The sequence below is a fragment of the Pecten maximus genome, chromosome 7, assembly GCF_902652985.1.
Source record: "Pecten maximus chromosome 7, xPecMax1.1, whole genome shotgun sequence".
NCBI classification, from domain to species: domain Eukaryota; kingdom Metazoa; phylum Mollusca; class Bivalvia; order Pectinida; family Pectinidae; genus Pecten; species Pecten maximus.
In genome coordinates this window covers 27,330,572-27,355,116 of record NC_047021.1, presented here as the reverse complement: position 1 = coordinate 27,355,116, position 24,545 = coordinate 27,330,572, and the positions used below count along the sequence as shown (strand labels likewise).

At 33.2% G+C, this 24,545-nt stretch overlaps 1 protein-coding gene across 2 annotated transcripts; it reads right to left on the bottom strand.

Moving 5' to 3' along the window:
• Positions 1–6,394: 6,394 nt before the first annotated feature.
• Positions 6,395–21,109, bottom strand: LOC117330425 (rho guanine nucleotide exchange factor 3-like). 2 transcript variants are annotated; one of them, XM_033888699.1, is made up of 15 exons: positions 20,987–21,109; positions 17,813–17,891; positions 17,282–17,347; positions 16,481–16,576; positions 15,699–15,878; positions 13,925–13,987; positions 13,550–13,646; positions 12,266–12,342; positions 11,581–11,737; positions 10,938–10,996; positions 10,359–10,400; positions 9,960–10,061; positions 9,014–9,082; positions 7,872–8,055; positions 6,395–6,801 (listed from the first exon to the last, which is right to left on the bottom strand). In XM_033888699.1, the coding sequence occupies exons 1-15, from the start codon at positions 21,016–21,018 to the stop codon at positions 6,494–6,496; spliced, it is 1,611 nt and encodes a 536-aa protein (XP_033744590.1). In that variant the 5' UTR covers positions 21,019–21,109; the 3' UTR covers positions 6,395–6,493. The 2 variants fall into 2 exon arrangements, with proteins under 2 accessions (XP_033744590.1, XP_033744591.1); XM_033888700.1 differs by lacking the exons at positions 17,282–17,347; positions 17,813–17,891; positions 20,987–21,109 and adding an exon at positions 16,855–17,020.
• Between the last annotated feature and the right edge of the window lie 3,436 nt (positions 21,110–24,545).

Below are 24,545 nucleotides of genomic sequence, written 5' to 3'. Positions count from 1 at the left end.
CTGATGCCTTGTATTAATCTCTACACCAAAAGTTGTACGGCATTTCAATACAAGCGTTATTTCCCATATCGAATATAAATATGGAAACAGTTCATGTAGTGTTTGTGAAATGTGTCATGTTGTCCTGGTTGTGTTCTGCTGGGTGGAAAATTATTGTTCAAAGTATTTGTTTTATCTGTAACAAAATAAAATATATTTGAATACGAGTAGAGTTGTCATTTTTACCTAATGATAGTCTAACACACACCTCAGCCCCCGTCCTCAAATGTTAAATAACGTTAGATACATTTTAACCAATCATCAGGTTGAGGGCTATAATGCCTATTTAATTCCCCCTTTGTAAACAATCCTCGTTACAGCTGTCCACTTTTGAAGTCATTTTGTTTTCGCACTAAGTTTCAATATTAAAATTTCACAGCTAGTTACTAAGGGGAACCTATCTATGGGAGTCTTAAAACTATCCTTTCGTACTTCTCGAGATACGTAGCGATAGAAATCTTCACCATTCAAAATCCAAGATGGCTGCTCATCGGCCATTCTGTTTTACCGATCAAACTCAACATTGATCTTACACGACTGGAAACTAAGGGGAGCCTTCATATGAAGTTTGAGAAATGGCCTTCCCGTACTTCTCAGAAAATATTGATAACAATATTTAACGGTAAAATCCCAAAAGATATTCGCCTATCGGTGATTTTGTTTTCACAGTCGGACTCGAAATCGCATGGTCACAACTTGGGAACAAGGAGAAGCCTATATTTATCATTAAGTGTGAAGTTATATAAATATCCGTCTAGTACTTCTCAAGAAATAGTGATGACAGGAACTGTTTACGGGCGGACGGACGAATTGAATAGTTCACCATCTGATGATGGTGGGATAAAAAGTAGAGAAAATCTCAATGTTGCATAGAATCAACTAAAACTGTAAGCCAGTGACCAACTTATTTAATACTACCCGCTACCCATCATTGCGACCATGGCAACCAAATGACATTTGTTGTTTTGGAAAATAGCACCGTTGTATTTTATATCTCTCAAAGAAACTATATACAAACTTTTAGCTTAATGAAATATTTCAATTTTGACCAATCAGAAGCCTCTATAGATCTCAATTGTAAACTTCTGGAAATGCCATATGTTTTAATAGGGATCGACAAGTCGTACCACTCGACCAAGAATGTATAAGATTAATCTAAGCACTGATGAGTTATTGGTCATTACACTAAACCTGTGTATAGTGACCCGGTTACCATGGCAACAAAAAGTTCTGAAAAAAACAGATGTATATTGGTGCACACTATTGAATGATCTTTATCATTCCTGCGAAAGACTTGAATGGTACAACTAAGACCAATGGGAACCTTCATGTGAAGTTTGAGAAATATCCCTCAGGTAATTTTCAAGAAATAGCGGTAACAAACTTCAATTGTCAAAATCCATGATGGGCACCTGTTGGACATTTTATATTCTTGATCAAGAGCAAAATTACATGTGTACAACTAGTGTCAAAGAGGAATCCGCATGTGAAGTTTTAGGAGTAACCCTTCAGACAAAATCCAAGATGGCCGCCTGCCGGCCATTTTGTTTTCACTGTATTTCTCAGTGATCATTTGCATTAAACATGAACAACAAAGAAAATGTGTCATTTTATAGTTTATTTATCATTGTCATACATGTTAACAATGATGACCGTCATACAAGTGGAACATTTACATCAGTGTAAAGTGACAACGGTACATTTTACATACTGGACAGTTTTTTACAATATCCAGTCAATCTGATGAAAAGTCTATGGTTATGTATGGTTTTTTTTAATCAGATTTACACCCAATCAGCATATACTGTAGACATTGGTGGCGATCATAATACAGTGATCTTACTACAATACCCAGTCATCATACACAATGTTAGATACTGGTGGAGTCTGAAAACAGTCAAATATCACTACAATATCCATTTATCGACAAACAGACACTCATAAGATAATGTTTTAATGAATGAGAAGGATAAAGGGAGTGATGCGATTCCAAAAATATACTATAGTTTATCTTTTAAGACAGAACATTATCATTTTACAGTATTGGAATTTGGAATGCCTTGAAATTGATAAACATGTCCAAATTAACAGAGGGATGCTACATTCCTCTTTGTCACAGAATAAATGTCGCAAAATAAAATTGGTTAAGTAGAATACATTAAGAGGTAGCAATTAAAATGGAAATAAAACTTTGCTGGTATGATAGTGAATATGAAGTCAAACTTACATTATCAAGAAACAAAGTGAAAAACAGATGTGGTTGTCTACTATGGTTTATATATTGTTGGTTAAATGCTGCAAGTACAATGCAATTACATATAAAATATATGTACATCCAAAGTGGAACCAAGTTTTCGATATAACATGTAGCTGTGCGTTACTGAAAAAAAAAAACGTAAATGACTTCAAGTAAGAGGCAGCTGTTCCATATGTAAATAAAAATCCAATTCAAATATGGATATTAAACGCCCTAGACACAAATAGTATGTCACAAATGATACATCAGTTTATAATCAATTAATATAGATGTGCCGAGAGAAAATCTTGTCCATTTTTATCATTTGAATATTGTTTTACATTAGAAATATAGTATTGATATATATGTAAGAGTAGAATGCCACACCTCAAACATCTACACTCCACAATTCAGTGTCCTCCGAAGGGTTCACATGTACATTCTACTGTATATAGTAAGTCTGTCTACTGTATATACACACACAAGAGATAACTTGGTATATAGTAAGTCTGACTGTATTGACAGTGGGGTGGGTGACTGTCGGAGCGGGGAACTCCATCAATGATTCACATATAAAATTATATAAATGTTGAGACAATGCACACCAAAGACATTCTTTGATAAATACCACTTTATGTGTCGCCAGATTAAATCAGTTAATCAAAATTAAAAAAATCCATGTCACTGAATTCAATCTCACGAGTTGAGATGGTAACAAGACATAATTTGTTTGAGTTTTCAATGATAAATATTGCTAAATTAATCTTTTTGTCAATGTCATGTAAAATTAAGACCATTTCTTTGTAGACTGATCAGATCTAGAGTATTCACAATTTTTTTTCTTTCATTTTAAAAAACATGTTAAGTAAACGTAAAAAAAATAAATAAATTATCACTGGTAAAAATGTAGTTGGATGTGCTTTGATTTAGTAGAAAAAGTCAACCTACATATACAAGGAACTTCATTATGAGGACAAATGGTTCGCTTTTCACTACAGAAACATTTAACATTTCTAACAATGATTAAACTGTGACAGATCAAACAAACAAAATTCAAATTTTACATACTAAACAAAAATTTATTTTTAGATGTCTTAATTCATTTCTGAATGTATACATATTAAAGTTTCAAAGGAACAATTAAATCAACTGATACTTTTAAGTTGGTTAAGTACCAAATATATTGCATTCTAAAACAGTTGACATACTGGGCAAGACAGAGAAAGAACAACTGTCTGTAAGCAGTCACTTGACAAACTTTTAAGGATTTCTTGATATTTTGTTTGATATACCTGACCAGAACCTTGGTTCATGAAAATATCCCGGCATCAATTGCCGAAAGGAATCACAGAAGTTAAATCTTGTAAAGACATTTTTGACAAGATATAAAATAAATTCAGCTGTTCTAAATGGTAAATTTGAATAGAGGAATATCTTAGAATAGAGGAATATCATATAAATGTTTCAGAGGAAAAACACATTGCATGCCTTGTTCATACATAACAAACAAATAGTATATTAACGACTACTATACAGGGTAGATGACTGCTGCCTTTGTACACCATCCCACTACACCAACCAATCACTCAGACTAGATCGCACGGTAAAACATGTGGGTAGGGTTCACATAAAAATCTATGGGACAAGCACCAATCATTGAAAAATATAACATCATAAAATAACTTACAATAAAAGCATCAAATAATCAGTTGATATGAAAACATGTACAGATAAATATTACTTAAGAATAATCTCATCTTTAAGGCTTTCATTTACAGTGCATTTCAAGGAACTTGAATGCATAGGTATTAATTTTTTTTACATTCGTTTTTGAGACCCGGAAATATTGTAAATCTTTATAATGAAATGAATATGTGTCAAAATTTAATTCTCAACTTATTGCGAGAACAAAAGTGACAGCCTTTTCAAATTTTAAGTTATGTAAAGAAAAAAAAATATTAACATTTCTTTTAAAATATAAATTTTGTACTGGTATATATTGAAGCAGTACTATCTATCAGAGAACTTTTATTGTCCCTTTTATTTTTTTCGTTAATATATACAGTGGTTTCCTTCAAAAGTTTTCTATTTTTCTATGTGGATTCAATTTGTGAAAAGTGGCACATTTAACAGTAAAAAACATTATTGAGATAAACCATAACAAAACCTATTCAACAGAAAATATCTGCAACATTTTTCTTCACAAAACATGATTAGCATTCAAATAAAATTTAAAAAATGATATTTTGATCCACATAGAAGATATTTGCCACTGTGAGAGAACATTTTGATTTGATCAGTATTACAAGTACAGAAATAAAACTGAGGAATCATGTAGCCAACCTCAGAGAACAATACAGAGTCTATAAAACACTGCCAGCACTGCTCCTCAGAGCTACACTCCATTCTTACCACAAGTCAACAGTACCAGAGATACACAAAAATAACAAGTCTCGTCTGCTGTGAAGCAGTGAAATGGCGTGTAACAATAACAATTCTGAACGTCAAACACCTCTTTAACAAACACTAATATCACAAACAACATGGATCTATTAATGACCCTACAGACATACAGAGGAAACACGGATATTATCAAGGTTTCTCTTGTACTATAGATATATTAGAAGGGTATCCCAATCACAGATACAGTTCCTCCTTCAATGTACTGGAGATATATTAGAAGGGTATCCCAATCAGGGATACAGTTCCTCCTTCAATGTACTGGAGATATGTTAGAAGGGTATCCCATGGAGATATATTAGAAGGGTATCCCAATCACGGATACAGTTCCTCCTTCAATGTACTATAGATATATTAGAAGGGTATCCCAATCACGGATACAGTTCCTCCTTCAATGTACTGGAGATATATTAGAAGGGTATCCCAATCACGGATACAGTTCCTCCTTCAATGTACTGGAGTTATATTAGAAGGGTATCCCAATCACGGATACAGTTCCTCCTTCAATGTACTATAGATATATTAGAAGGGTATCCCAATCACGGATACAGTTCCTCCTTCAATGTACTATAGATATATTAGAAGAGTATCCCAATCACGGATACAGTTCCTCCTTCAATGTACTGGAGATATGTTAGAAGAGTATCCCAATCACGGATACAGTTCCTCCTTCAATGTACTATAGATATATTAGAAGGGTATCCCAATCACGGATACAGTTCCTCCTTCAATGCACTGGAGATATATTAGAAGGGTATCCCAATCACGGATACAGTTCCTCCTTCAATGTACTATAGATATATTAGAAGGGTATCCCAATCAGGGATACAGTTCCTCCTTCAATGTACTGGAGATATATTAGAAGGGTATCCCAATCACGGATACAGTTCCTCCTTCAATGCACTGGAGATATATTAGAAGGGTATCCCAATCACGGATACAGTTCCTCCTTCAATGCACTGGAGATATATTAGAAGAGTATCCCAATCACGGATACAGTTCCTCCTTCAATGTACTATAGATATATTAGAAGGGTATCGCAATCACAGATACAGTTCCTCCTTCAATGCACTGGAGATATATTAGAAGGGTATCCCGATCACGGATACAGTTCCTCCTTCAATGCACTGGAGATATATTAGAAGGGTATCCCAATCACGGATACAGTTCCTCCTTCAATGCACTGGAGATATATTAGAAGGGTATCCCGATCACGGATACAGTTCCTCCTTCAATGTACTATAGATATATTAGAAGGGTATCCCAATCACAGATACAGTTCCTCCTTCAATGCACTGGAGATATATTAGAAGGGTATCCCAATCACGGATACAGTTCCTCCTTCAATGTACTATAGATATATTAGAAGGGTATCCCAATCACAGATACAGTTCCTCCTTCAATGTACTGGAGATATGTTAGAAGGGTATCCCAATCACGGATACAGTTCCTCCTTCAATGTACTATAGATATATTAGAAGGGTATCCCGATCACGGATACAGTTCCTCCTTCAATGTACTATAGATATATTAGAAGGGTATCCCGATCACGGATACAGTTCCTCCTTCAATGTACTATAGATATATTAGAAGGGTATCCCAATCACGGATACAGTTCCTCCTTCGATGTACTGGAGATATATTAGAAGGCTATCCTAATAAATATCTGTCCACAGCAGTAAGAATGCTTAGCACTAGTTTGAAGATGGCAAACAAGAATTTCACACAGATGGAAGTTGCTAGTGCTGTATATGTCAACTACTCTGTTGTTGACTTCGTTGCTGTAGTTGTTGAAGTCGTCTGGGCTGTAGTTGTTGATGATGAAGTTGTTGCTTCTGTAGTTGTTGATGATGAAGTCGTCGTTGCTGTAGTTGTTGATGATGAAGTTGTTGCTGCTGTAGTTGTTGGTGGTGACTCCTGCCCATCCCCTTCCCCACGTCTCACAGTGTCCAGGGTTTTGTGTATAGACTGGAGCCACTGTCGCTTGTCATGCTCATCTGTTGCTATCAGGGTATGTGACTGGCCTCTATTGGAGTCACGGAAGGACACTTTGAATACATTCTTCGCTGAAAACATATACATAGCCATTAGTATAATCAGTTCAGCAATTTGTTGTAATAAGTATCACCAAATATTTATTTAAAAAACCTTTAAATTTTTTTTATATACCCTGCCCCCCTTCCAAAAATGCATGTACATGATAAATTTTGTATATAAGACTGTTTGCAACATAGTTATTTATTACAGTTTTTTAAATAATTAAGACATGAAAGGACTCTTCATTTTTAAAAATTGTGTTTGATTTCCAAAAGATTAAAAAAAAAGAGTTAACAAGGAGCCGCAAAGCTTGGCATTATCCCCTGCACCCCCCAGTTGGTATGAAAACCCAAATACATGTATATATCAAGCTCAAAGTAAGAGTTATTAAGGAAACAGTAATTTGGTATTTTTGATTAAGTCTCTATGGTGACAGAAAAAATACCGAAAATGGAAGGTCCGCAATAGCAAAAGGCACAACTAGTCTGATATATTCAGAAAGTTTCAAGGAGCTGTGTTGAACGGTTTTTGAGTTATAGCCCGGAAACAAAAGGAAACAGTAATTTGGTATTTGTGACTAAGTTTCCATGGTGACAGAAAAAATACCAAAAATGGAAGGTCCACAATAGTAAAAGGCACAACTAGGGCACTAGTCTGATATATACAGAAAGTTTCAAGGAGCTGCATTGAACGGTTATGGAGTTATAGCCCGGAAACAAAAGGAAACAGTAATTTAGTATTTTTGATTAAGTTTCCATGGTGACAGAAAAAATACCAACTATGGAAGGTCCGCAATAGCAAAAGGCACAACTAGGGCACTAGTCTGATATATACAGAAAGTTTCAAGGAGCTGCGTTGAACAGTTATGGAGTTATAGCCCGGAAAAGAATCTTGGACGGACACAGACGCACGGACGGACAGAGCCCAATTTAATATCCCCTGCAAACGCGTTTCGGTGGGGGATAATTAGACCACTCAGACACATACAATATTATTTACACAATTGAATCGGTAATTCTTAAAATCATCATTTCAGGTATAATATTGTATGAATAAAATCAAATTACCTCTCAAGATACCCTTAACAAGAAACACTTACTTGTCTGTCCTGAGCCAAAGGCACTGCGGAAGGACCCCATCTTGATCTCTCCATCCTTGAGATCTGTGAGAACGAGCTCGTCTACAGGGATGGGTTGTCTGTACACTTGGAAGCCCTGGTGACCACCATGGTTCACCATCCGTGTCACAACCAGCACTTCGTCAAACAGGAAAGCGTACAGTTTCTGTAATGTAAACATCACTTTATAAAACAGCTCTGATAATATAAATAATGCTCTTACAAACCAGGAGGCAATTAGACCTGTTACACAATAAAGAGATGCATGATTCTATATAAACAGGAAGACCATTCCTTAAATTCAGAATTAGAATTTTTTTTTTCTTTTTTGAACACAGAATATCTGTTTGCTCCCCCCACATCCAAAAACATGTCGGTTAAATAGTTTATTATATAACTTCACTTGTACTTTATAAAATGATAATCTGATTTTTTAAAAATTCAAAGTAGACATTTTCGACACAATGACCATAAGAATTTTAAATCATATGAGAATGGTAGACATATTCAATCACACAGAGAAAAAATATATGCCTGTTAAGGGTTCCCGACTGACCCTACATTTTGACTGCCTATACTCAAACTTATTTTATTTCTATTTTCTTTTTTACTGAATACTTTCGGGTATAAATTAAAACTATTAGAGCTACCTGTAATCAAGCAAGAATTCTACCCAAACCCAGGAATTCCCCATAAGGTTAATAATAAATTCAATTGTATGGATGATAACACTACCAGTAACCAAAACCTGGGGTCCTAGGTTAGGATAAATATTTTACAATTTAAGAATAGCCCAAAAGAGGGAATGTTAGGAAAAAACACATTTACAATATGGTTAAGCTCTCAATGACATGATTAACGTTTGATTTTGCTTAAATGTACACACTGCAAAAAGGAGTAAAATAAAAAACATAAAATAACTTTTCTACCTACCGACCCTACAAAATTATCAACCTGTAACCCTAAACACATATATATATATATGTTTATTTGGCCTTATTAAAACCCATACTGAGGTTGATTGTTGTCATTATCGTTCATTATTCATTGTATTTAAAACTCCTTGAAGATAAACCTTCCGTTGTGTACCATGTAATTATCATTTCCTATAGATTACTACTTACACTGTTCTTGTTGTTTTTCAGGATTCCGTTACACACTAGCATGGAAGACTGCTCCAGGGCTTCACACTTCTGAGGAAAATAGATAAATGACTTTGTCAAAACACTTACATTGCTTAACATTGCATAGCAACAATACAGGAAGCTAACTGAGGACTAATCACTAAACAAGTCATAACATGTATAAATTAAAACACTGAACAGGCTTTATGTTTGTTTAGCCACACAATCTGGATTTTTAAAAAGCCTTTTGCCATGAAATGTCAATTTATTTGTATGTATATATGTATAGACAAATTATTTTTTGTCTCTTATGATGCAAGTGCTATGTACTTGCACTTAAATAAGTGTAGGTCTTTATCATGTAGATAACAAGAACAATATACACCCATTGAATGACATATACATACATATAGTTCTATACACTATCTTGCACTGAAATCAGATTTGCATCACTAACCCTTACCTTTCACAAAAAGTCAATGTTTAATAAGTTTGAGGAGAACCAGTGATCAGGAGTTACTAAAATAGCCTCCAACTCATTTTACACAATTTAACAATATGATTATAAACCCTACCAACTCAGTTTACACAATTTGACATTATGATTATAAACCCTACCAACTCAGTTTACACAATTTAACATTATGATTATAAATCCTACCAAGTAAATTTAGGATCTCGGGATAAAATCAAACAGTGAAATAAACAAAGGGCAACAACTTTTGCAAAAATTTTCAAATCAAAATGCTATTCAGGAAAACACAGCTATATATCATAGTTATAAAGCCAACCAAGTTTCAAAGAAATTGATTGAATATTGTAGATGATCTTTGGACGAAAAAGATTTTTAAAAATTTGACGTGCGTATAAAAAATGAACTTGAGGTTTGCTTTGAATCAAACTCTTAAATCTGAAAAGAAACAGTCTATAATTATGACGGACTTACCTCCTCGTCATAAAGGAAGGAGATTCGACATTTATAGTAACGACACTTGGCCTCTCCTGTCATCTTGTCAGCTTCTGCAATCACACGCTCAGAAAGCTTGATCTGTAAAACAAAATTATTTTTAAGTTACATTCCACATCTGAGACCAATCCATAAACAGATTTGTATTTATGTTTAAAAGAATATGTTCAGCAAAACAAAAAAATTCATATAGTTTTTATATACATAAATTAAGAAAACCGACTAAATGTGCAGAAGGATTATTATATATACAAGTTATTGCTTGTTGAGTATAAATCTTACATAAAAATACAGGCAAAGTAAAATGCATTTTAAAAGATATTATCCCATTGTAAGAAACTTAAATTACAAAACTAGTCCGGCAAATCTAGTACTTACAGCTTCATTCAGGTAGTGTGTGTCCTCATCTTCTGTCTGTGTCTAAAATTAATAAGTTATACATTATATATCAATACCTTCGTTTACATACAGGTTTTATTCATGCATTACAATGTACTGGTAATACTAAGATAGACAAAGAAGTTGAGAAGAAGATCACATACAACTACAAAATTCTTTTATATTTCAATTAAAACAAATATCATCAATGAATGAATTTTCAAATGATGTATCTATTATCTTCTACTACATTTTTTTGAAATTTTAATAACAGTTAATAACAGTTATTTCAAAGTGGAAAATATCAACAGTTTGGAAGATCTCGTATACTGTCGCTATTACTTACTAGTCCCTATATTACTTCAATAATATATAACCTCGTAACACAAATGATGATGGAAAACAATTTTGTGATGTGTGCCTTGACAGGGCCTCAAAATCAGGATCTATGGCACCTGATCACAAAGCCAGAAATACCTGCAGCTTATACCACTGCACCACATCCACTTTCTAAAAATATGATATATATCGGTTTTTTTTCTATTTATCTTGATTAATTAAATGCCTGCCTCTACTTACATATTTCCTGATGCTCTTGATAAGTAGAGGATACTTGATGAACTTGCTCCTAGCGCCATCTGTGAACAATCATATTACATAACTAATTATATATATTAATATATAATTCAGCACCAAATAGATGATAATCTTGTTCAATACTGAACAATCCACAAAGTGGAGATAATTAATGCCTGTATATATGGGTGACAGAATAATATTTGCTCTCATAGCCATCAGGTAAAACTTCCAAGTAGTATGTCTTCCCAAGAAAAAGTTTTTAGATGTTTTTAGATTTTCAAGTTTTTGTTTTAACTCTACATAACAACATTACTCCATACATGAATTAAGTATTATTCATTACATTTTTTTTAAAGATATATGATTACTGGAATGAAAAAATACGGAGTCATAATTACTGTAATCGATCAAAATTTTTTATGAATGTAAAGGTACACAAATTTTACACGTGTGCAAATTTGATATTTTCAGCATATACTTGTGTCAGACTAACCCAACACTAAGAATCTCAAAGATATTTACTTCAAAGATTAATTTCCTCACACATATCAGAAGCCATGGTTACGATAAGATGTATGCATGAAATTTTCTTTAAACTAAAACTGGGGGACATTAATATCGTGAGACTAAAATTAATACTTACCAAGCAAGGTCCAAAGGTCAAGTTTACGACTGAATGGTGAATTCTGACATCTCTGGAGAAAGTCATCTACTGCAGGATTGGCTAGCTTCTCGTCCAACAGGGCTTTCCCAAACACCTGGTTACTACAGAAAGTCACATACTCCTTCAGGGACGGTACCTGTAATATAGAAGAGTCCAGATTCATGTTCTGTACTTACTGTAATTACACAAATATAAAACAGAATTCAACAACTGAGAGACGGACAACAGTCCCCAAACAAAGCCATGGTTATTATAGGTATTCCAATCTTTCATATTCAATTAAAGGATAATATGAAATTCAAATTCAAAATACAATTTCATCTTATAAGTTTTTCCTGTTATTTCAAACTTTCTAATGGTATAATCTCTGGTATTATCTATGTGTAATTAAACATGCATAACAATTAACAATAACAATGATTTACAGATTTCAGTTATTTTGCAAACAACATTTCAGGTACCGGTACATTAAATAATCAATAAATTCCTTCTGTCATTTTCTTATTGAAACTACAGCAATCCCAGCAATTCTTTTTTATAATACCATACACACAAACACCAAAATTAAAATAAAAAACATTGAAAATAGTTAAATCTAAGTAACATATGAAAGTATATATTGCTAGCCTGATATATAGCGTCAGTGGTATTTTAGGCTACGTACCCAATCAACCAAAATCTCTCCAACTCTGTCTGTTGTCCCATCTGGGCGTCGGTTGTTCTGCAGTTTCATTGCAAGATCTGTAATACCAGAATATACATCAATTAAGTCAACAAGAATTTCACATAATTATTATTGTTGTCCATCTCAGTATGGTAAGATTTAAGCAGTCGTCCACCTCAGTATGGTAAGATTTAAGCAAACTCTAAAATTCACTTTGTATTTTTTCCAAAACAACCAAAAACATTTCCTCTTGATAGTATGAAATCACCTTGAGTGCATTATAGACGTGCAAATATTGATACAATTGCAATACAAATATAAAATTTTGCAAAATCATTCTTCCTGAAATGTGAGAAAAAAATGCATTTAATTGATTATAGAATTAATTCGAATTTGGCCATAAACTTATTTGGAGAAGCAATAAAGATTGTCTCATGATCTAAGGATCTTAACCCAAAAATACAGCAAAAATTAGAATTCATGTAATCTTCAGGGTGTGTTGAGATGCCCAACTACAATATAACTATACTGGAATAACATTGATACTTTTTGAGAAATTGAACTAAAAAACAAAAGCTTTAAAATACAGATTCCTAGGTTTGGTTAAGTTGGAGTTATACTTTTTGAGCAATGGATCTAAATGCAAAACTTAAAAGTGAAATGTTGATGAGTACTTGATACATCTGTTACCAACCAAAAAAAATGTATTTGTTCCATTGCAAACAAGATATCTTGTAAACAAGCTTTTTGTTTCCAAACTAATATCTGATACTGTAATCTTGACAAATGACCACAAAAACCTGTTAAAGTGTGGAATTTGATCTATAAAGTACCATACAACAGTTCAATATGGAAATATCTGTCTCAAATTTCATGAGAAAAATGTGTAATTAACCAAATTACTATGGTGAACACAGAAACAAAATGCCTCAACTATAGGCATGAAAGGGAGCTTGTGAGAGCGATGTGAAGTTTTTTCTCTACTAAGCGTGAAAGGAAGATAGCTTGTGAGAGCGATGTGAAGTTTTTAAATTGTTTTAACTCTTCAGGATACTTTCAGTTGACATACTAACTACATGAACACTTCTGTTATGGAGGTGCAGCTGGTGGTTTGGTACATCAGTGAACCATTACACAGGAATGCACAAGGACTTTTATCCCAAACTCAAAGCTATCATATTCTTATTTTGAAGTTTGATAAAGATGTCATTCTCATGACCCTTGTTGTGCCCCTTGTGTGAATCAATGCTAAACAAACCTGTCTTGTATTTCATGATTGCTTACCTTCATGGATAGGTATCAACGAGTCAATCGGACCAAATATCTGTTGTAGCTCTCCATCAGACAAAAGTTGTAGTTTCTTCATAGAGTCACGATAAGTCTAAAACATTAAAATGTATCCCATGAACATCTGTAGACTATAGACTACATAATGTATAGAGAATTTTTTTCTGGATAATTTTGAAATAATGATAAGTACAAAAATGATAAAAACAGTGAACTTGCTCACAAAAACTAAACTAGTGAATTAATAAAATCTTACAAGGTTCGTCGCGTGGAAAGGGATTTCCCATCTAGCAATCGCAGCATCATTCTGTGCAGTTTGCGAGAAATGATACTCTTGGATAAATCAGGGTTGAATATTAATGAGAAACTCACCTTCTTGACATTGATAAGATCTTCTGCAAGATCTTTCTCCCCCTGGTACAGTTCATATATAGCCTACAATAAAACAAATCATACAGTAAAACTCACAGTAGTCTAAATTAGAATGTGTCAATGTGCTTTAATATTTTCAGTGCGAGAAATTAGAAATTTTAAACATCAATAACATCAATATTTCACAAAAGTCCAGCAAAATTCATAAGGTTTAACATGTCTCCAATGGTAATTTTACAGAGTTTCAAAAAGTCCAGATAGATCCTGAATTATGATAGCATGCTTGTGAGGACATGAAGCTTTTTGGACCCCATACAAATTTAATGTTTGTTGTAAGGGCTACTCCCATAGAATATCTACCTGACCCTAGGACTCCACAATAAATCACTTCTATACATGGTTGGACTGCCTTCTTATTACTTCTATGTAATTTATTGAATAAATTCTATAGGTGGTACCCCTTAACCAAACCTGGAGTCCTGGGGTGGGGTAGATGTTTTACTGGAAAAACACTTGTAAGACAAGAAATAGCTTTGGAACTCTGATTATCAAAGTATTTGAAAACCTTAACCTGAAGTGAGATGCTTCTTAAACTGTCATCGCTCTCTATTTCATGAAGCAAGATAGAGTTCTAGTTCAATTTTCAACTTTTACCTTGTGACTCTGCAAATTGTTACTTTTCAATTATTATTACAGCAATTTAAGATAAGTTTGCTGTTTATAGTCAGGGTATAGACAGGGTATATATATAATCTGAAGTAAATGTACTGTTGGGATATGATTTTAAAAACACCTAATATTCCTTTATTGTTATTTACTATCTGATCACAACTTTTTCAGCGAACTATTGTTGGTACTGTTCATTAGATTATAATTCATGTTTTTAATTAGAAAAGGACCCATAGGTTATTTATTTTTTATCACACAGTGTTAATTGACCTAATTTACAACTACAACTTGGGTTTTCATTTGATTTACTGTATCACCATTTCTTTATTCCTCATCATTTTGCTGCCAAACTAAATTAGGTATAGTATAGGGTATAAAACGAATGTCACATTTTCCCACTTTTTAAAAATGAAAATACAGCAATTGGGTCACAATGACCTACTTTCCAACTGTAGGGAAGCATGTATCTAAATTGAAGATTAAATGACAGAAGAACATTTAACTGTTTCTGAGCATCCTTATAATTTTGTTTGCCTTCCCTGAAGAAAGGATTATATAACAGTAAAAACTATCAAAACATCAAGTTTCAGAATTCAACAGTGAAGCTCTATAGCTGCTTTAAATTTACAGATACTGGATGACCAGTGTGAGTGCAATTTTAAACAAGTACTAATTGTAATGGGCACTGTTACATATGTCCCCCAAAACGACCTCAGCACCATAACAAAAAGTAGTTGATATAGAAAAAGTGTTTGTAGTGTCATGCTACACCTATATACCAAATTTCATCAAAATTGGATAATATCTGAATTTTGACTAATGAGAGATCAGACTGACCAGTTGATGACCAATTGGAATACAAAAATATTCTTGTGTACCACTAGTCATACACAAATCGTCATGTTAAGTTATGTTGAATTCACCCTACTGACTATGGTTTTCGAGAAACATGATAGAAACTTGTCGGTGGAAGAAATCAGAATGATGATAATAAGAAGAAGAAACAGAGCAAAAAAATTGGGTCCCCAAACTTTGTTTAGGGATCATAACTAAATTGAATATCACTAAAGTATTACATCTATTTTTTTTCTATTTGACCTCTGACCTCTTGTTTCTTGATGTCTCGATGGCTGAGCTCAGTTGGAATATGACCTGAGGTTGTCATCATGTCGCTCCATGTTCGACTGAGGCGTCGCTTGGCTGGAGACGGTGAGGGTGCCTTGTAAGGTGTCAAACTCTGTTTGGAGGAAGCAGGGGAGGATGGTACCTTGAAACTGATGGATCGCTGAAAAAGCAAACAAAAGATTAAATAATCATAGATTTGTTTTTGTGAACAAAAGCATATTCCGCCCCTTCTCCTTTACAAGGCATTGAATACTTTTAATCTCAACTGAAAATGAAGTTTAATGTGCAATGTTGATGCCTGTTGGCAAAACAGGTCAGAACCATTAACCTAAAAATAACCTGTTCCTCTATTAGCTACAATGTGGGATTTTGCTCAAAATGACAAAAATTCCAAGAAAATTTTTCAAACAAAGCAGAATGTTGTCTATTTGGGCTCCTTTTTTTTTTTAAATCTAAGCACAATTTAATGACATTTAAATAATGACAGCTGTCAGGTACAGGATTACATCCTCTACACAAGATTCACACATAATAATAGATTCTAATTAAAGTTTATTATAACAATACTTTAGAAGTACATAATATCTGCTCTGAAATTATGTAAGTCACCATTTTTCAAGCATTTATCTAGATCATTTATGTACCAGATCAGATTACCAGGCTACCACAGAGTGCAAACATTCTGAGTTGCTCGATCACAGTAAAACCATTCAAATATTCAAGTGATTTATTTTAAATCATCATATCTCTCCCATAACTCACCTGAAAGCCATCTGATCCTCGTTTGTTGCTACCCTTGGATGGAGAAAGGAGATTGGCCAATGATGATACTCTCAACAAAGACTTCCTGCTCTTCTTCTATAAACAAACATAGATGTTTTACTACCTAAATTGTTGAAAGTGCTTATTATTCTAATAATCTTAACATCAATATGCTTAATCAAAAATATTCTTGATACATACAAAAATAGGCATGAAGAAATACTTCTAAGAAATATGGATGACTGCTGCTTAAGCATAAATAAATTTAATGATCAGTGATCCAAATTCAAAACAAAGATACATAAAAATATTACACTGTATAATTTTTATACAACTTAAAACTTTTAGTTAGGTTTCAGTTTTGACCGTCTTACCCTTTCTGAACAGTCTAATCTTTCCTGAATATCACAAGCCAGCCCTAGTGCCATATCACATATTTGTGAGAAAAAAGTGTTCAGCATAGGACAAGGATAAAGTACTATGTCTTAGAATACCTATCTAGCAGGGTGTCACTAAGTTTAACCATTACAGGTAGAATATATATGAAATGAGTCATCATTGTATATATCTAAAATGTGGTAGTGTATTAGATAACAGAACCGAAATAAGTTTAAGTGGGATTACCAGTCTGAAAACAGTACTACCCTTTTCCCATGGGCTAAACATGATGTACAAAACTTATATAGATCTGTATATATAGTGCTTAGTCATGAGTGGTTCTGTGAAGTTGATTATAATTTAAAACTGGAAATGAACTGTGGGTATCAGGGATGCATTTGTTTTATCTATAGACAGAATTACCTTGTGTTCCACATCAAAGCTCTGAATACTTAGTGTATCGTCTTCTATCTTCCTCTTTCGTTTTCTCTGTAAAATTAATGAAAACAATTAATAGTTATATATATATCAGTTACAAATAATTCTAATAATAACTTTTAAAAGTATAAGAGGTTTTACTTAGAATTGAACTGTCTTATGATCATGACAGTATATCTGAGGTTTTAGGCAACCATCCTATGTTGTTTATAAGCTATTTCTTTTTTTTTCTATCCATCTGTAGGCATTTTTGAAAGAACAGATAATATATACCTGATAACCATCCTCCAGTTGAAATAACCTACAACATCTGTGGTTGTCGTTTATAATTTGCAAATCATCAAAGCACACAGGCTTAATTTATATTGTTTGTAATTATAAAAATGTGGCTATATTATGAAAACAAAGTTTGCATAATGCTAACGAAATGATTAATTATCATAATATAAAATTATAATTATTTCAAAGAAAGCATTTTGATACGAAATAAGCATTTTGTCGTTGTTGAATAGTTACCAGACTGGGAAGCTCAAAATTGGCAAGACCTATGACAGAGTGTCGTCTACAGCTCTTCTCATCCTTGATCTCGGGTAACCTGGAAAGTACAAATAATCAATAATGAAAAGCAATGATAGTTGATTATGTATTTCCTCAGTATGGAAACAGTATTTAATGAAATTCACAGCTAACATTGTAATGTAATATCTATAAATGAAACAAATAAATTTTAATTAATTACTAATGCTACAGTAAAAGAAACAAATATTGAAAATATTTTTCTGAAAATTTATATCATAAATTAATTGTTTAGTTTATATTTATAATTCAAAATTGAATATTCATCAACATCAACAATTCAATTGATATATTAATGTTATACTACTTGTATTAGCTTTGGTGTGATGTCAATAAAATATTTTGAAATGAAAGAAAAAACAAATTATGTACATCACATCTGGATCCATTAATTAGATATATGGTAACATTGACTGTACAACTTCAGCTATAGTAAAAGCCTTTGATTGTGTAAGGGTAGTTTTATAGTTGAAATTCTTATATCCAAATTGTGCCCAGGCTAAATGTCAGACTGTGACACACACCCAATGAGAACATGACCAGCCATATATTTACATTTGTGAGATGTCAGATAATGTGTGATAATTATCACAACTACTTACAGTACTGGAGTAAGATTCAACATGGCCATGTCAGAATCAGTAAGAAATATATCAACACATGCAAGTGGCTAGAGGTGAAAAACACCAGCTATCCTCTAAGGCTATAGCCAAGATACCTGAGGATAAATTGTGTATATGGATGTGTCACCTATGTCCAGTTCAGGGCCAGGTGTTAAAGAAGTGTAATTAAGCACCATGGGTGGGCTGCCCGGCACTAATTACTCAGTTTGTAACACCTTAATGGGGCCTTAGGCCTCTTTATAAAAACTATAGTGGAGCATTTTGTTTATACAAATTGTACTTCAAAGGTATGTATTCTTAATTAAAAACACAACCTTAATTTGTGTTCACTTTGATCATGTACCATAATTACATTAGAGAAAGTACACATGTAGATAAAATATACTTAAAATAAAAACTAAAAAAAAGGGAGGGTTGCATTGGGATTAAAACTTCCTGTTATGTAAAATTTGCATACAGTGTATTACTAATCTATGTTTATAATTTACTAGACTACAAACTCAGTGAACAGATATATATTCAGTAAGATTATGAATATTATTACAAGTTATGTGTGTCTATTTGTGCAACTTTTCAGTCAGTGTTCATTTATATATTTATTTAATAAGTCACATCAAGTTAGATAAATGATAATATATATATATCTGCATAAATGCATAATCTTTCTGTTACATATCATATGCATATAATGCTCATTTTAACCAGATACAGAAGATAGATTGGCATTGCCTGTTTTTTAACCACTTGTATTTGTTAATGAAATAACATTTGTTCAATTAAAAATTAGTAAGACATTTTAAACCAGTGCAAATTTTCAATACCTTTAAATTTGTAATGACATAAGATTTACTTTTATTACATAAGTTGTTTATAAAGAAATGAAACCGCAAAGTTCTAATGGGTTTTAATCTACTGATTTTGATTGAAGTCAGACCAAGAACACACATAATATGCCAATCACCTGTTATTTTCCACTTGACACTTCAATATTTCATCCAATGATTTTTTTAACACTGTAATTTCTATGTCACAGTAAATAAGGAAGGTCACAGAGATCCAAATTAATGATCTAATTTTAATACATCCCTCTGTTTTTTTTAGTTTTGAATGTCAATTAAACACTGATGGATGCCCTTAAAAGCAGGCATATATATATGATTGGCCATTTGAGTGGCGCAATATAAAATTTGTATATGCACGGGATGTACTCTAAGGCTACCCCTGTAAGCCCACATATAGCCATTCCAAACTGTGTTGAAGATGGAAGAGGCATCTAACATGTAAATGCATCATGATCACAGACTATATGTTGCGAGTTATATGTACCTAAATAAAGACTTATAACCAGCAACATCATTAATAGTATACCTATGTTGAATTGTCTTCGCAAAGTAAAAGCAGCTGAATCACTGCCAGTCTCACATAACTCACAACAATTGCAACCTATATAGCTAGCTACCAATTCTCAAGAAGCATCAGTTTTGAAAGAATTTTAATAATTTTTGTGTATTTTTATTTGTTATATCAAATGTCAAAACTAGAAATATGTTGTGCGGGAAAACCAACAAACCAATGATTTTCATTTATGCGTGTATATTTGCTTTAGAGCTCGAGTCTAAATTGAAATGATATAAAAAGATGCTCTGTATCAAAAATTCACTGATGCAACAACATTACAATAAATTTTAGATGTCTCTTCGGATTGTATGGTTAAATAATTTCATCCACTGCTAGCTGTAGTATTATTTTTAGATGTCTCTTCGGATTGTATGGTTAAATAATATCATCCACTGCTAGCTGTAGTATTATATCTCTGTACAAATCATATTTACATGTTCAAAAGGAAGTAGCATAATAAACTATCTTTTTTATATACTCAATAAGTTATAACTAATTGAGTATATATAAAAGATAGTGGATGTAAAAAAGCAGTTAGCTATACTGTAGTGTAGGGGACATACTGAATGTCGGATTTCTATAACATGTTTGCTATTTGTCGATCTTCAAATTATCCGATAATTAATGTTAAAAATCACCATGTGAACCTTCGAAGTCTTAAATTATAGGACCAGAGTAAATTGTGCGCAATGCATGCAGGCCTATTACCCTTCGTATGTATGTCGATGCTCTTGCTGCTCTGCAAAGTATTTGAGGAATTTGTGTCGAATTCAAAGCGAGTTCATGATCACTGGATTCACTATGGTTGAATTTTTGAATGGAGTGTGAATAACGCTGTTTAGTGTGAGCTGTGCACTATCAGAAATCCACAATCAAAACAATAATCCATAATATTTAAATAAAAACACCGGATCGACACTATAGAGGATAATCTGCGTCGACTTTAGAGCCGAAAGCAGACAGAGACCTACGGCATGTTAGGAGTCAAGATTTCGATGTAAACATTGTTTGCATCGACAAGCAATATGAAACGTACGTAATAAATCGACAATGAAATCATAGCATATATATTCCGTCTTCGATCTGCAATTACCTGAATACATTTTCATTGTCCATACTGGGCATCTTGGCGTGAATTTCGACAGATTTTTGTTTGTACACAAACACAACTTTCAAAAATGGCGGCGAACATTGAGGATCCTAGAGGTAGCGCCAATCAAATCACACATCCTTTCAAACATCAGCCAATCAAATTTTAGGTTGTATGCGGATTATACAATTTAGGGAATACGCTAAATACGAAACGACACGCGATCTATAGCGCCCATTTAATCTAAACCAAATATTATTAGGTATTTTAAAAATTATTCCATTCATAACTTCAATCATCGTTGGATATTCACGGGTAGCACTTTCACCGTCATATGCTAGGGTGTGAATAGAGTAAGTCTTATCTCAGATGTCTTAAAATTTTTAATCTTAAAAACTCCTTTAAACATTAAAAAAAAATCTATATCAAGATCTATTTATTTGCTTTCTTTTTGCTCTCTCTCTTTTTATTTCAAATTTATAACAATGTAGATCAGGGACATATATATCTTATTATACGTCCCTGTGTAGATATATCATGCATAAACATTATAACTCGCACACATTTCCATTCAATATTCATTAATAATTTAACTGCAGACATGTACACATTTTGATTTATATAAGAATATTCTAAAGTTCTTGTTCATATTTTGCCAAGGCAATATTAATTAGATTTTGCTATTTTTTTTCCATTCGATAATTGAAACAATTTTTAATCCGTTTAGCAAATAACTTGTACTGCACCAGTACAGTGGTTTTTAGCTCACAGTGTTTGATCAGCACGTGGTGAACATTACCCCCACAGGTTATACACGCGACGTAGAAAACTTCCTACTCCTACTGAATCTTAATCTTATAAATAAAAACAACATGGGACGATTTGATGGTGGGAGGACTTCCTGCAGAATGGGTCATTCTGACAAAATGGCCATACATTGCATGCAAATTATGTTAATGCGATTTCCGCCCGCGGATATGTAATTACCAAGACATCCCATAGAAGTTCACTCGTCAGCTGAAAGGCCACACGGCCGTAATAGCAGGCATAAAACCTGTTAAATAAATAAACAAATCGAAGTCCAGAATCCGGCCGCAGACCTACTAATATTGATCCGATTATATAGTTTGCAATACTATTTATCCAGTTATAATCAGAGTGAAATGAAAAGTAATACTGAGCCCGCCTCTAAACAACCCAAAGGTGGTCCCGCCCAAGCAACTTACGATTTCCTGATTAAATGGATCAAAGTGCAAATTGAGATTGTCTATATCCCTAATTGATTTTAGGGTCTGCGATATTCATGTTGAAAATATAAGCCCAATTTTCAGGAAAACGATCCCCAGTTGAACAAATCAATTAAAAATATTGTAATTTGTTCGTTTTCACTCTCATAATCGTTAAAGAGATATTATAGACGATTTTCACGCCAACTCACTATTAATATTATCGTATACCGATTACAGATTACCTACCGATTAATAGGCGATTATCGACATACAAAAATCGAATTTCTCGCGTGATATTCAAAGTAAATCAACTTTCATACGTTGTTTTTTTTCATTATATATCATGTATAGATATATCAATGAGAAGTTGCGATGTTTCTGTGAGGTTAATCTTTGGTCCTGTATATTTGACATTGGAAAATATTAATTGAAATATTGTAAGGATTACATGGCCTGATAAATACAATTTTTCTCAACTCAGATTATTTTATATCAAAGACGTAATAATAAATGGACAACAAGCATATGGTTTTGAATTTTTAGAGCCAAACCTTATTGTATTACAAACAATGACAAACATTTAGATCGACTAGTCTGCATTTCATTATCGCAGAGACTTGTATATCACATGTGTATACAAGTCTCTGATTATCACAACAAAATGAAATCTAGACCAAACAAGTTTGAATGTCACCCAGCTCATACAGATTCAAACATAATTTCACTTTTAGTGTCTATCTTTTTGTTTGTTTGCTTTTTTTACGGATACATTGCATTTATAAATGATATCCACAGCACGCTACGCTTCATTTTCCCCTTTATTGACGCAGATAATACAAGTTGACCAGTGACCGCAGTTATAAAGGAAACATAAATATTTATTAATGTATAACTGATTAGTTTCAAGTTTAAAACAATTCATGTGAATGTTAAAGTCATATTTTGATCTGCGCTCCTTGTCGTTACATAAACTACACTCCTCTACGCCAGGAGTGTATAGATCAAGATATACGATTTTAATCAGACTGATGTTTATCGAGATATATAAATTTAATTATAGATTGCTGATATTTGCAACTTAATTTTCTGGCAGTGACGTACAGTACTGCGCATACATTTAATAAAAGTTGGTAGTAATGAGCTTTATAGCACAAAGTGATACAAGTCTATACTGATATCGAAACTAGGAGAAATTTACAGTATTTAACACGTTCAAACTCTGTGACTCAGAAACATATATGCTTACGTCTTATTCTACATTACCACGTGGTCCTATATTATAATGATTGCTTCAAACGTCCATACTTTTGGGGACTTTAGCTTCAAGATTCAGCCGCATCCTATATAAAAATGTTTGATTAACGTTTATAGGACGTTAAACAATCATATTTGATAGGACGTTAAACAGTTATTTGATAGGACGTTAATCAATTAACTTAGATAGGACATGAAACGATTAACGTAGATAGGACGTTAAACTGATAAGTTAGATAGGACGTTAGACTGATAAGTTAAATAGGACGTTAAACAGTTAACGTAGATAGAAAGTTAAACAGTTAACGTTGATAGGACGTTGGACGATTAATGTAGATAGGACGTTAAACAGCTAACGTAGATAGAAAGTTAAATAGGACGTTAAACAGTTAACGTAGATAGAAAGTTAAACAGTTAACGTTGATAGGACGTTGGACGATTAATGTAGATAGGACGTTAAACAGCTAACGTAGATAGAAAGTTAAATAGGACGTTAAACAGTTAACGTAGATAGGACGTTAAACAGTTAACGTAGATAGGACGTTAAACAATTAACATAGATAGGATGTTCTAAAAACTAAACCAAACCTCAAAAGATTAACTGCCGATGTATTTACAATTGAATAAAGACCTATATATGTTTCTATATTGTTTTTAAAAAGGAATAATGATAAAATGTCTTTTATCCTTCCCCAAAATTCCAGGAACTCTTTACAAGTTGCAGCATACCTGTCTATTATGGACCTAGGGTTAGGTATTGCTGTGCCCGAAATAAACACCGCGGGTCAGACTAGGTATTGATTATTCTGCAGAACCGAACTATGCAAATGGTATGGAATGATATACAGACTGATCGATATACGAACAATGTACAGTCCATACAGATGTAGTCCGAGTATCATTCAACCTCTATCACCCGAACAAGTAGACGATAAGTTAACAAGGCTCCAATCAGTATAAACAACTCTTTTAACTTCCCTGATTGTGAAGCCTTATCTGAACTTTGAGTGGTAGCCAGTTAAGCAAATACAAACACGTGTCGGGGAACTACCGGGTTCGTTTAAAACACGTATGTATAC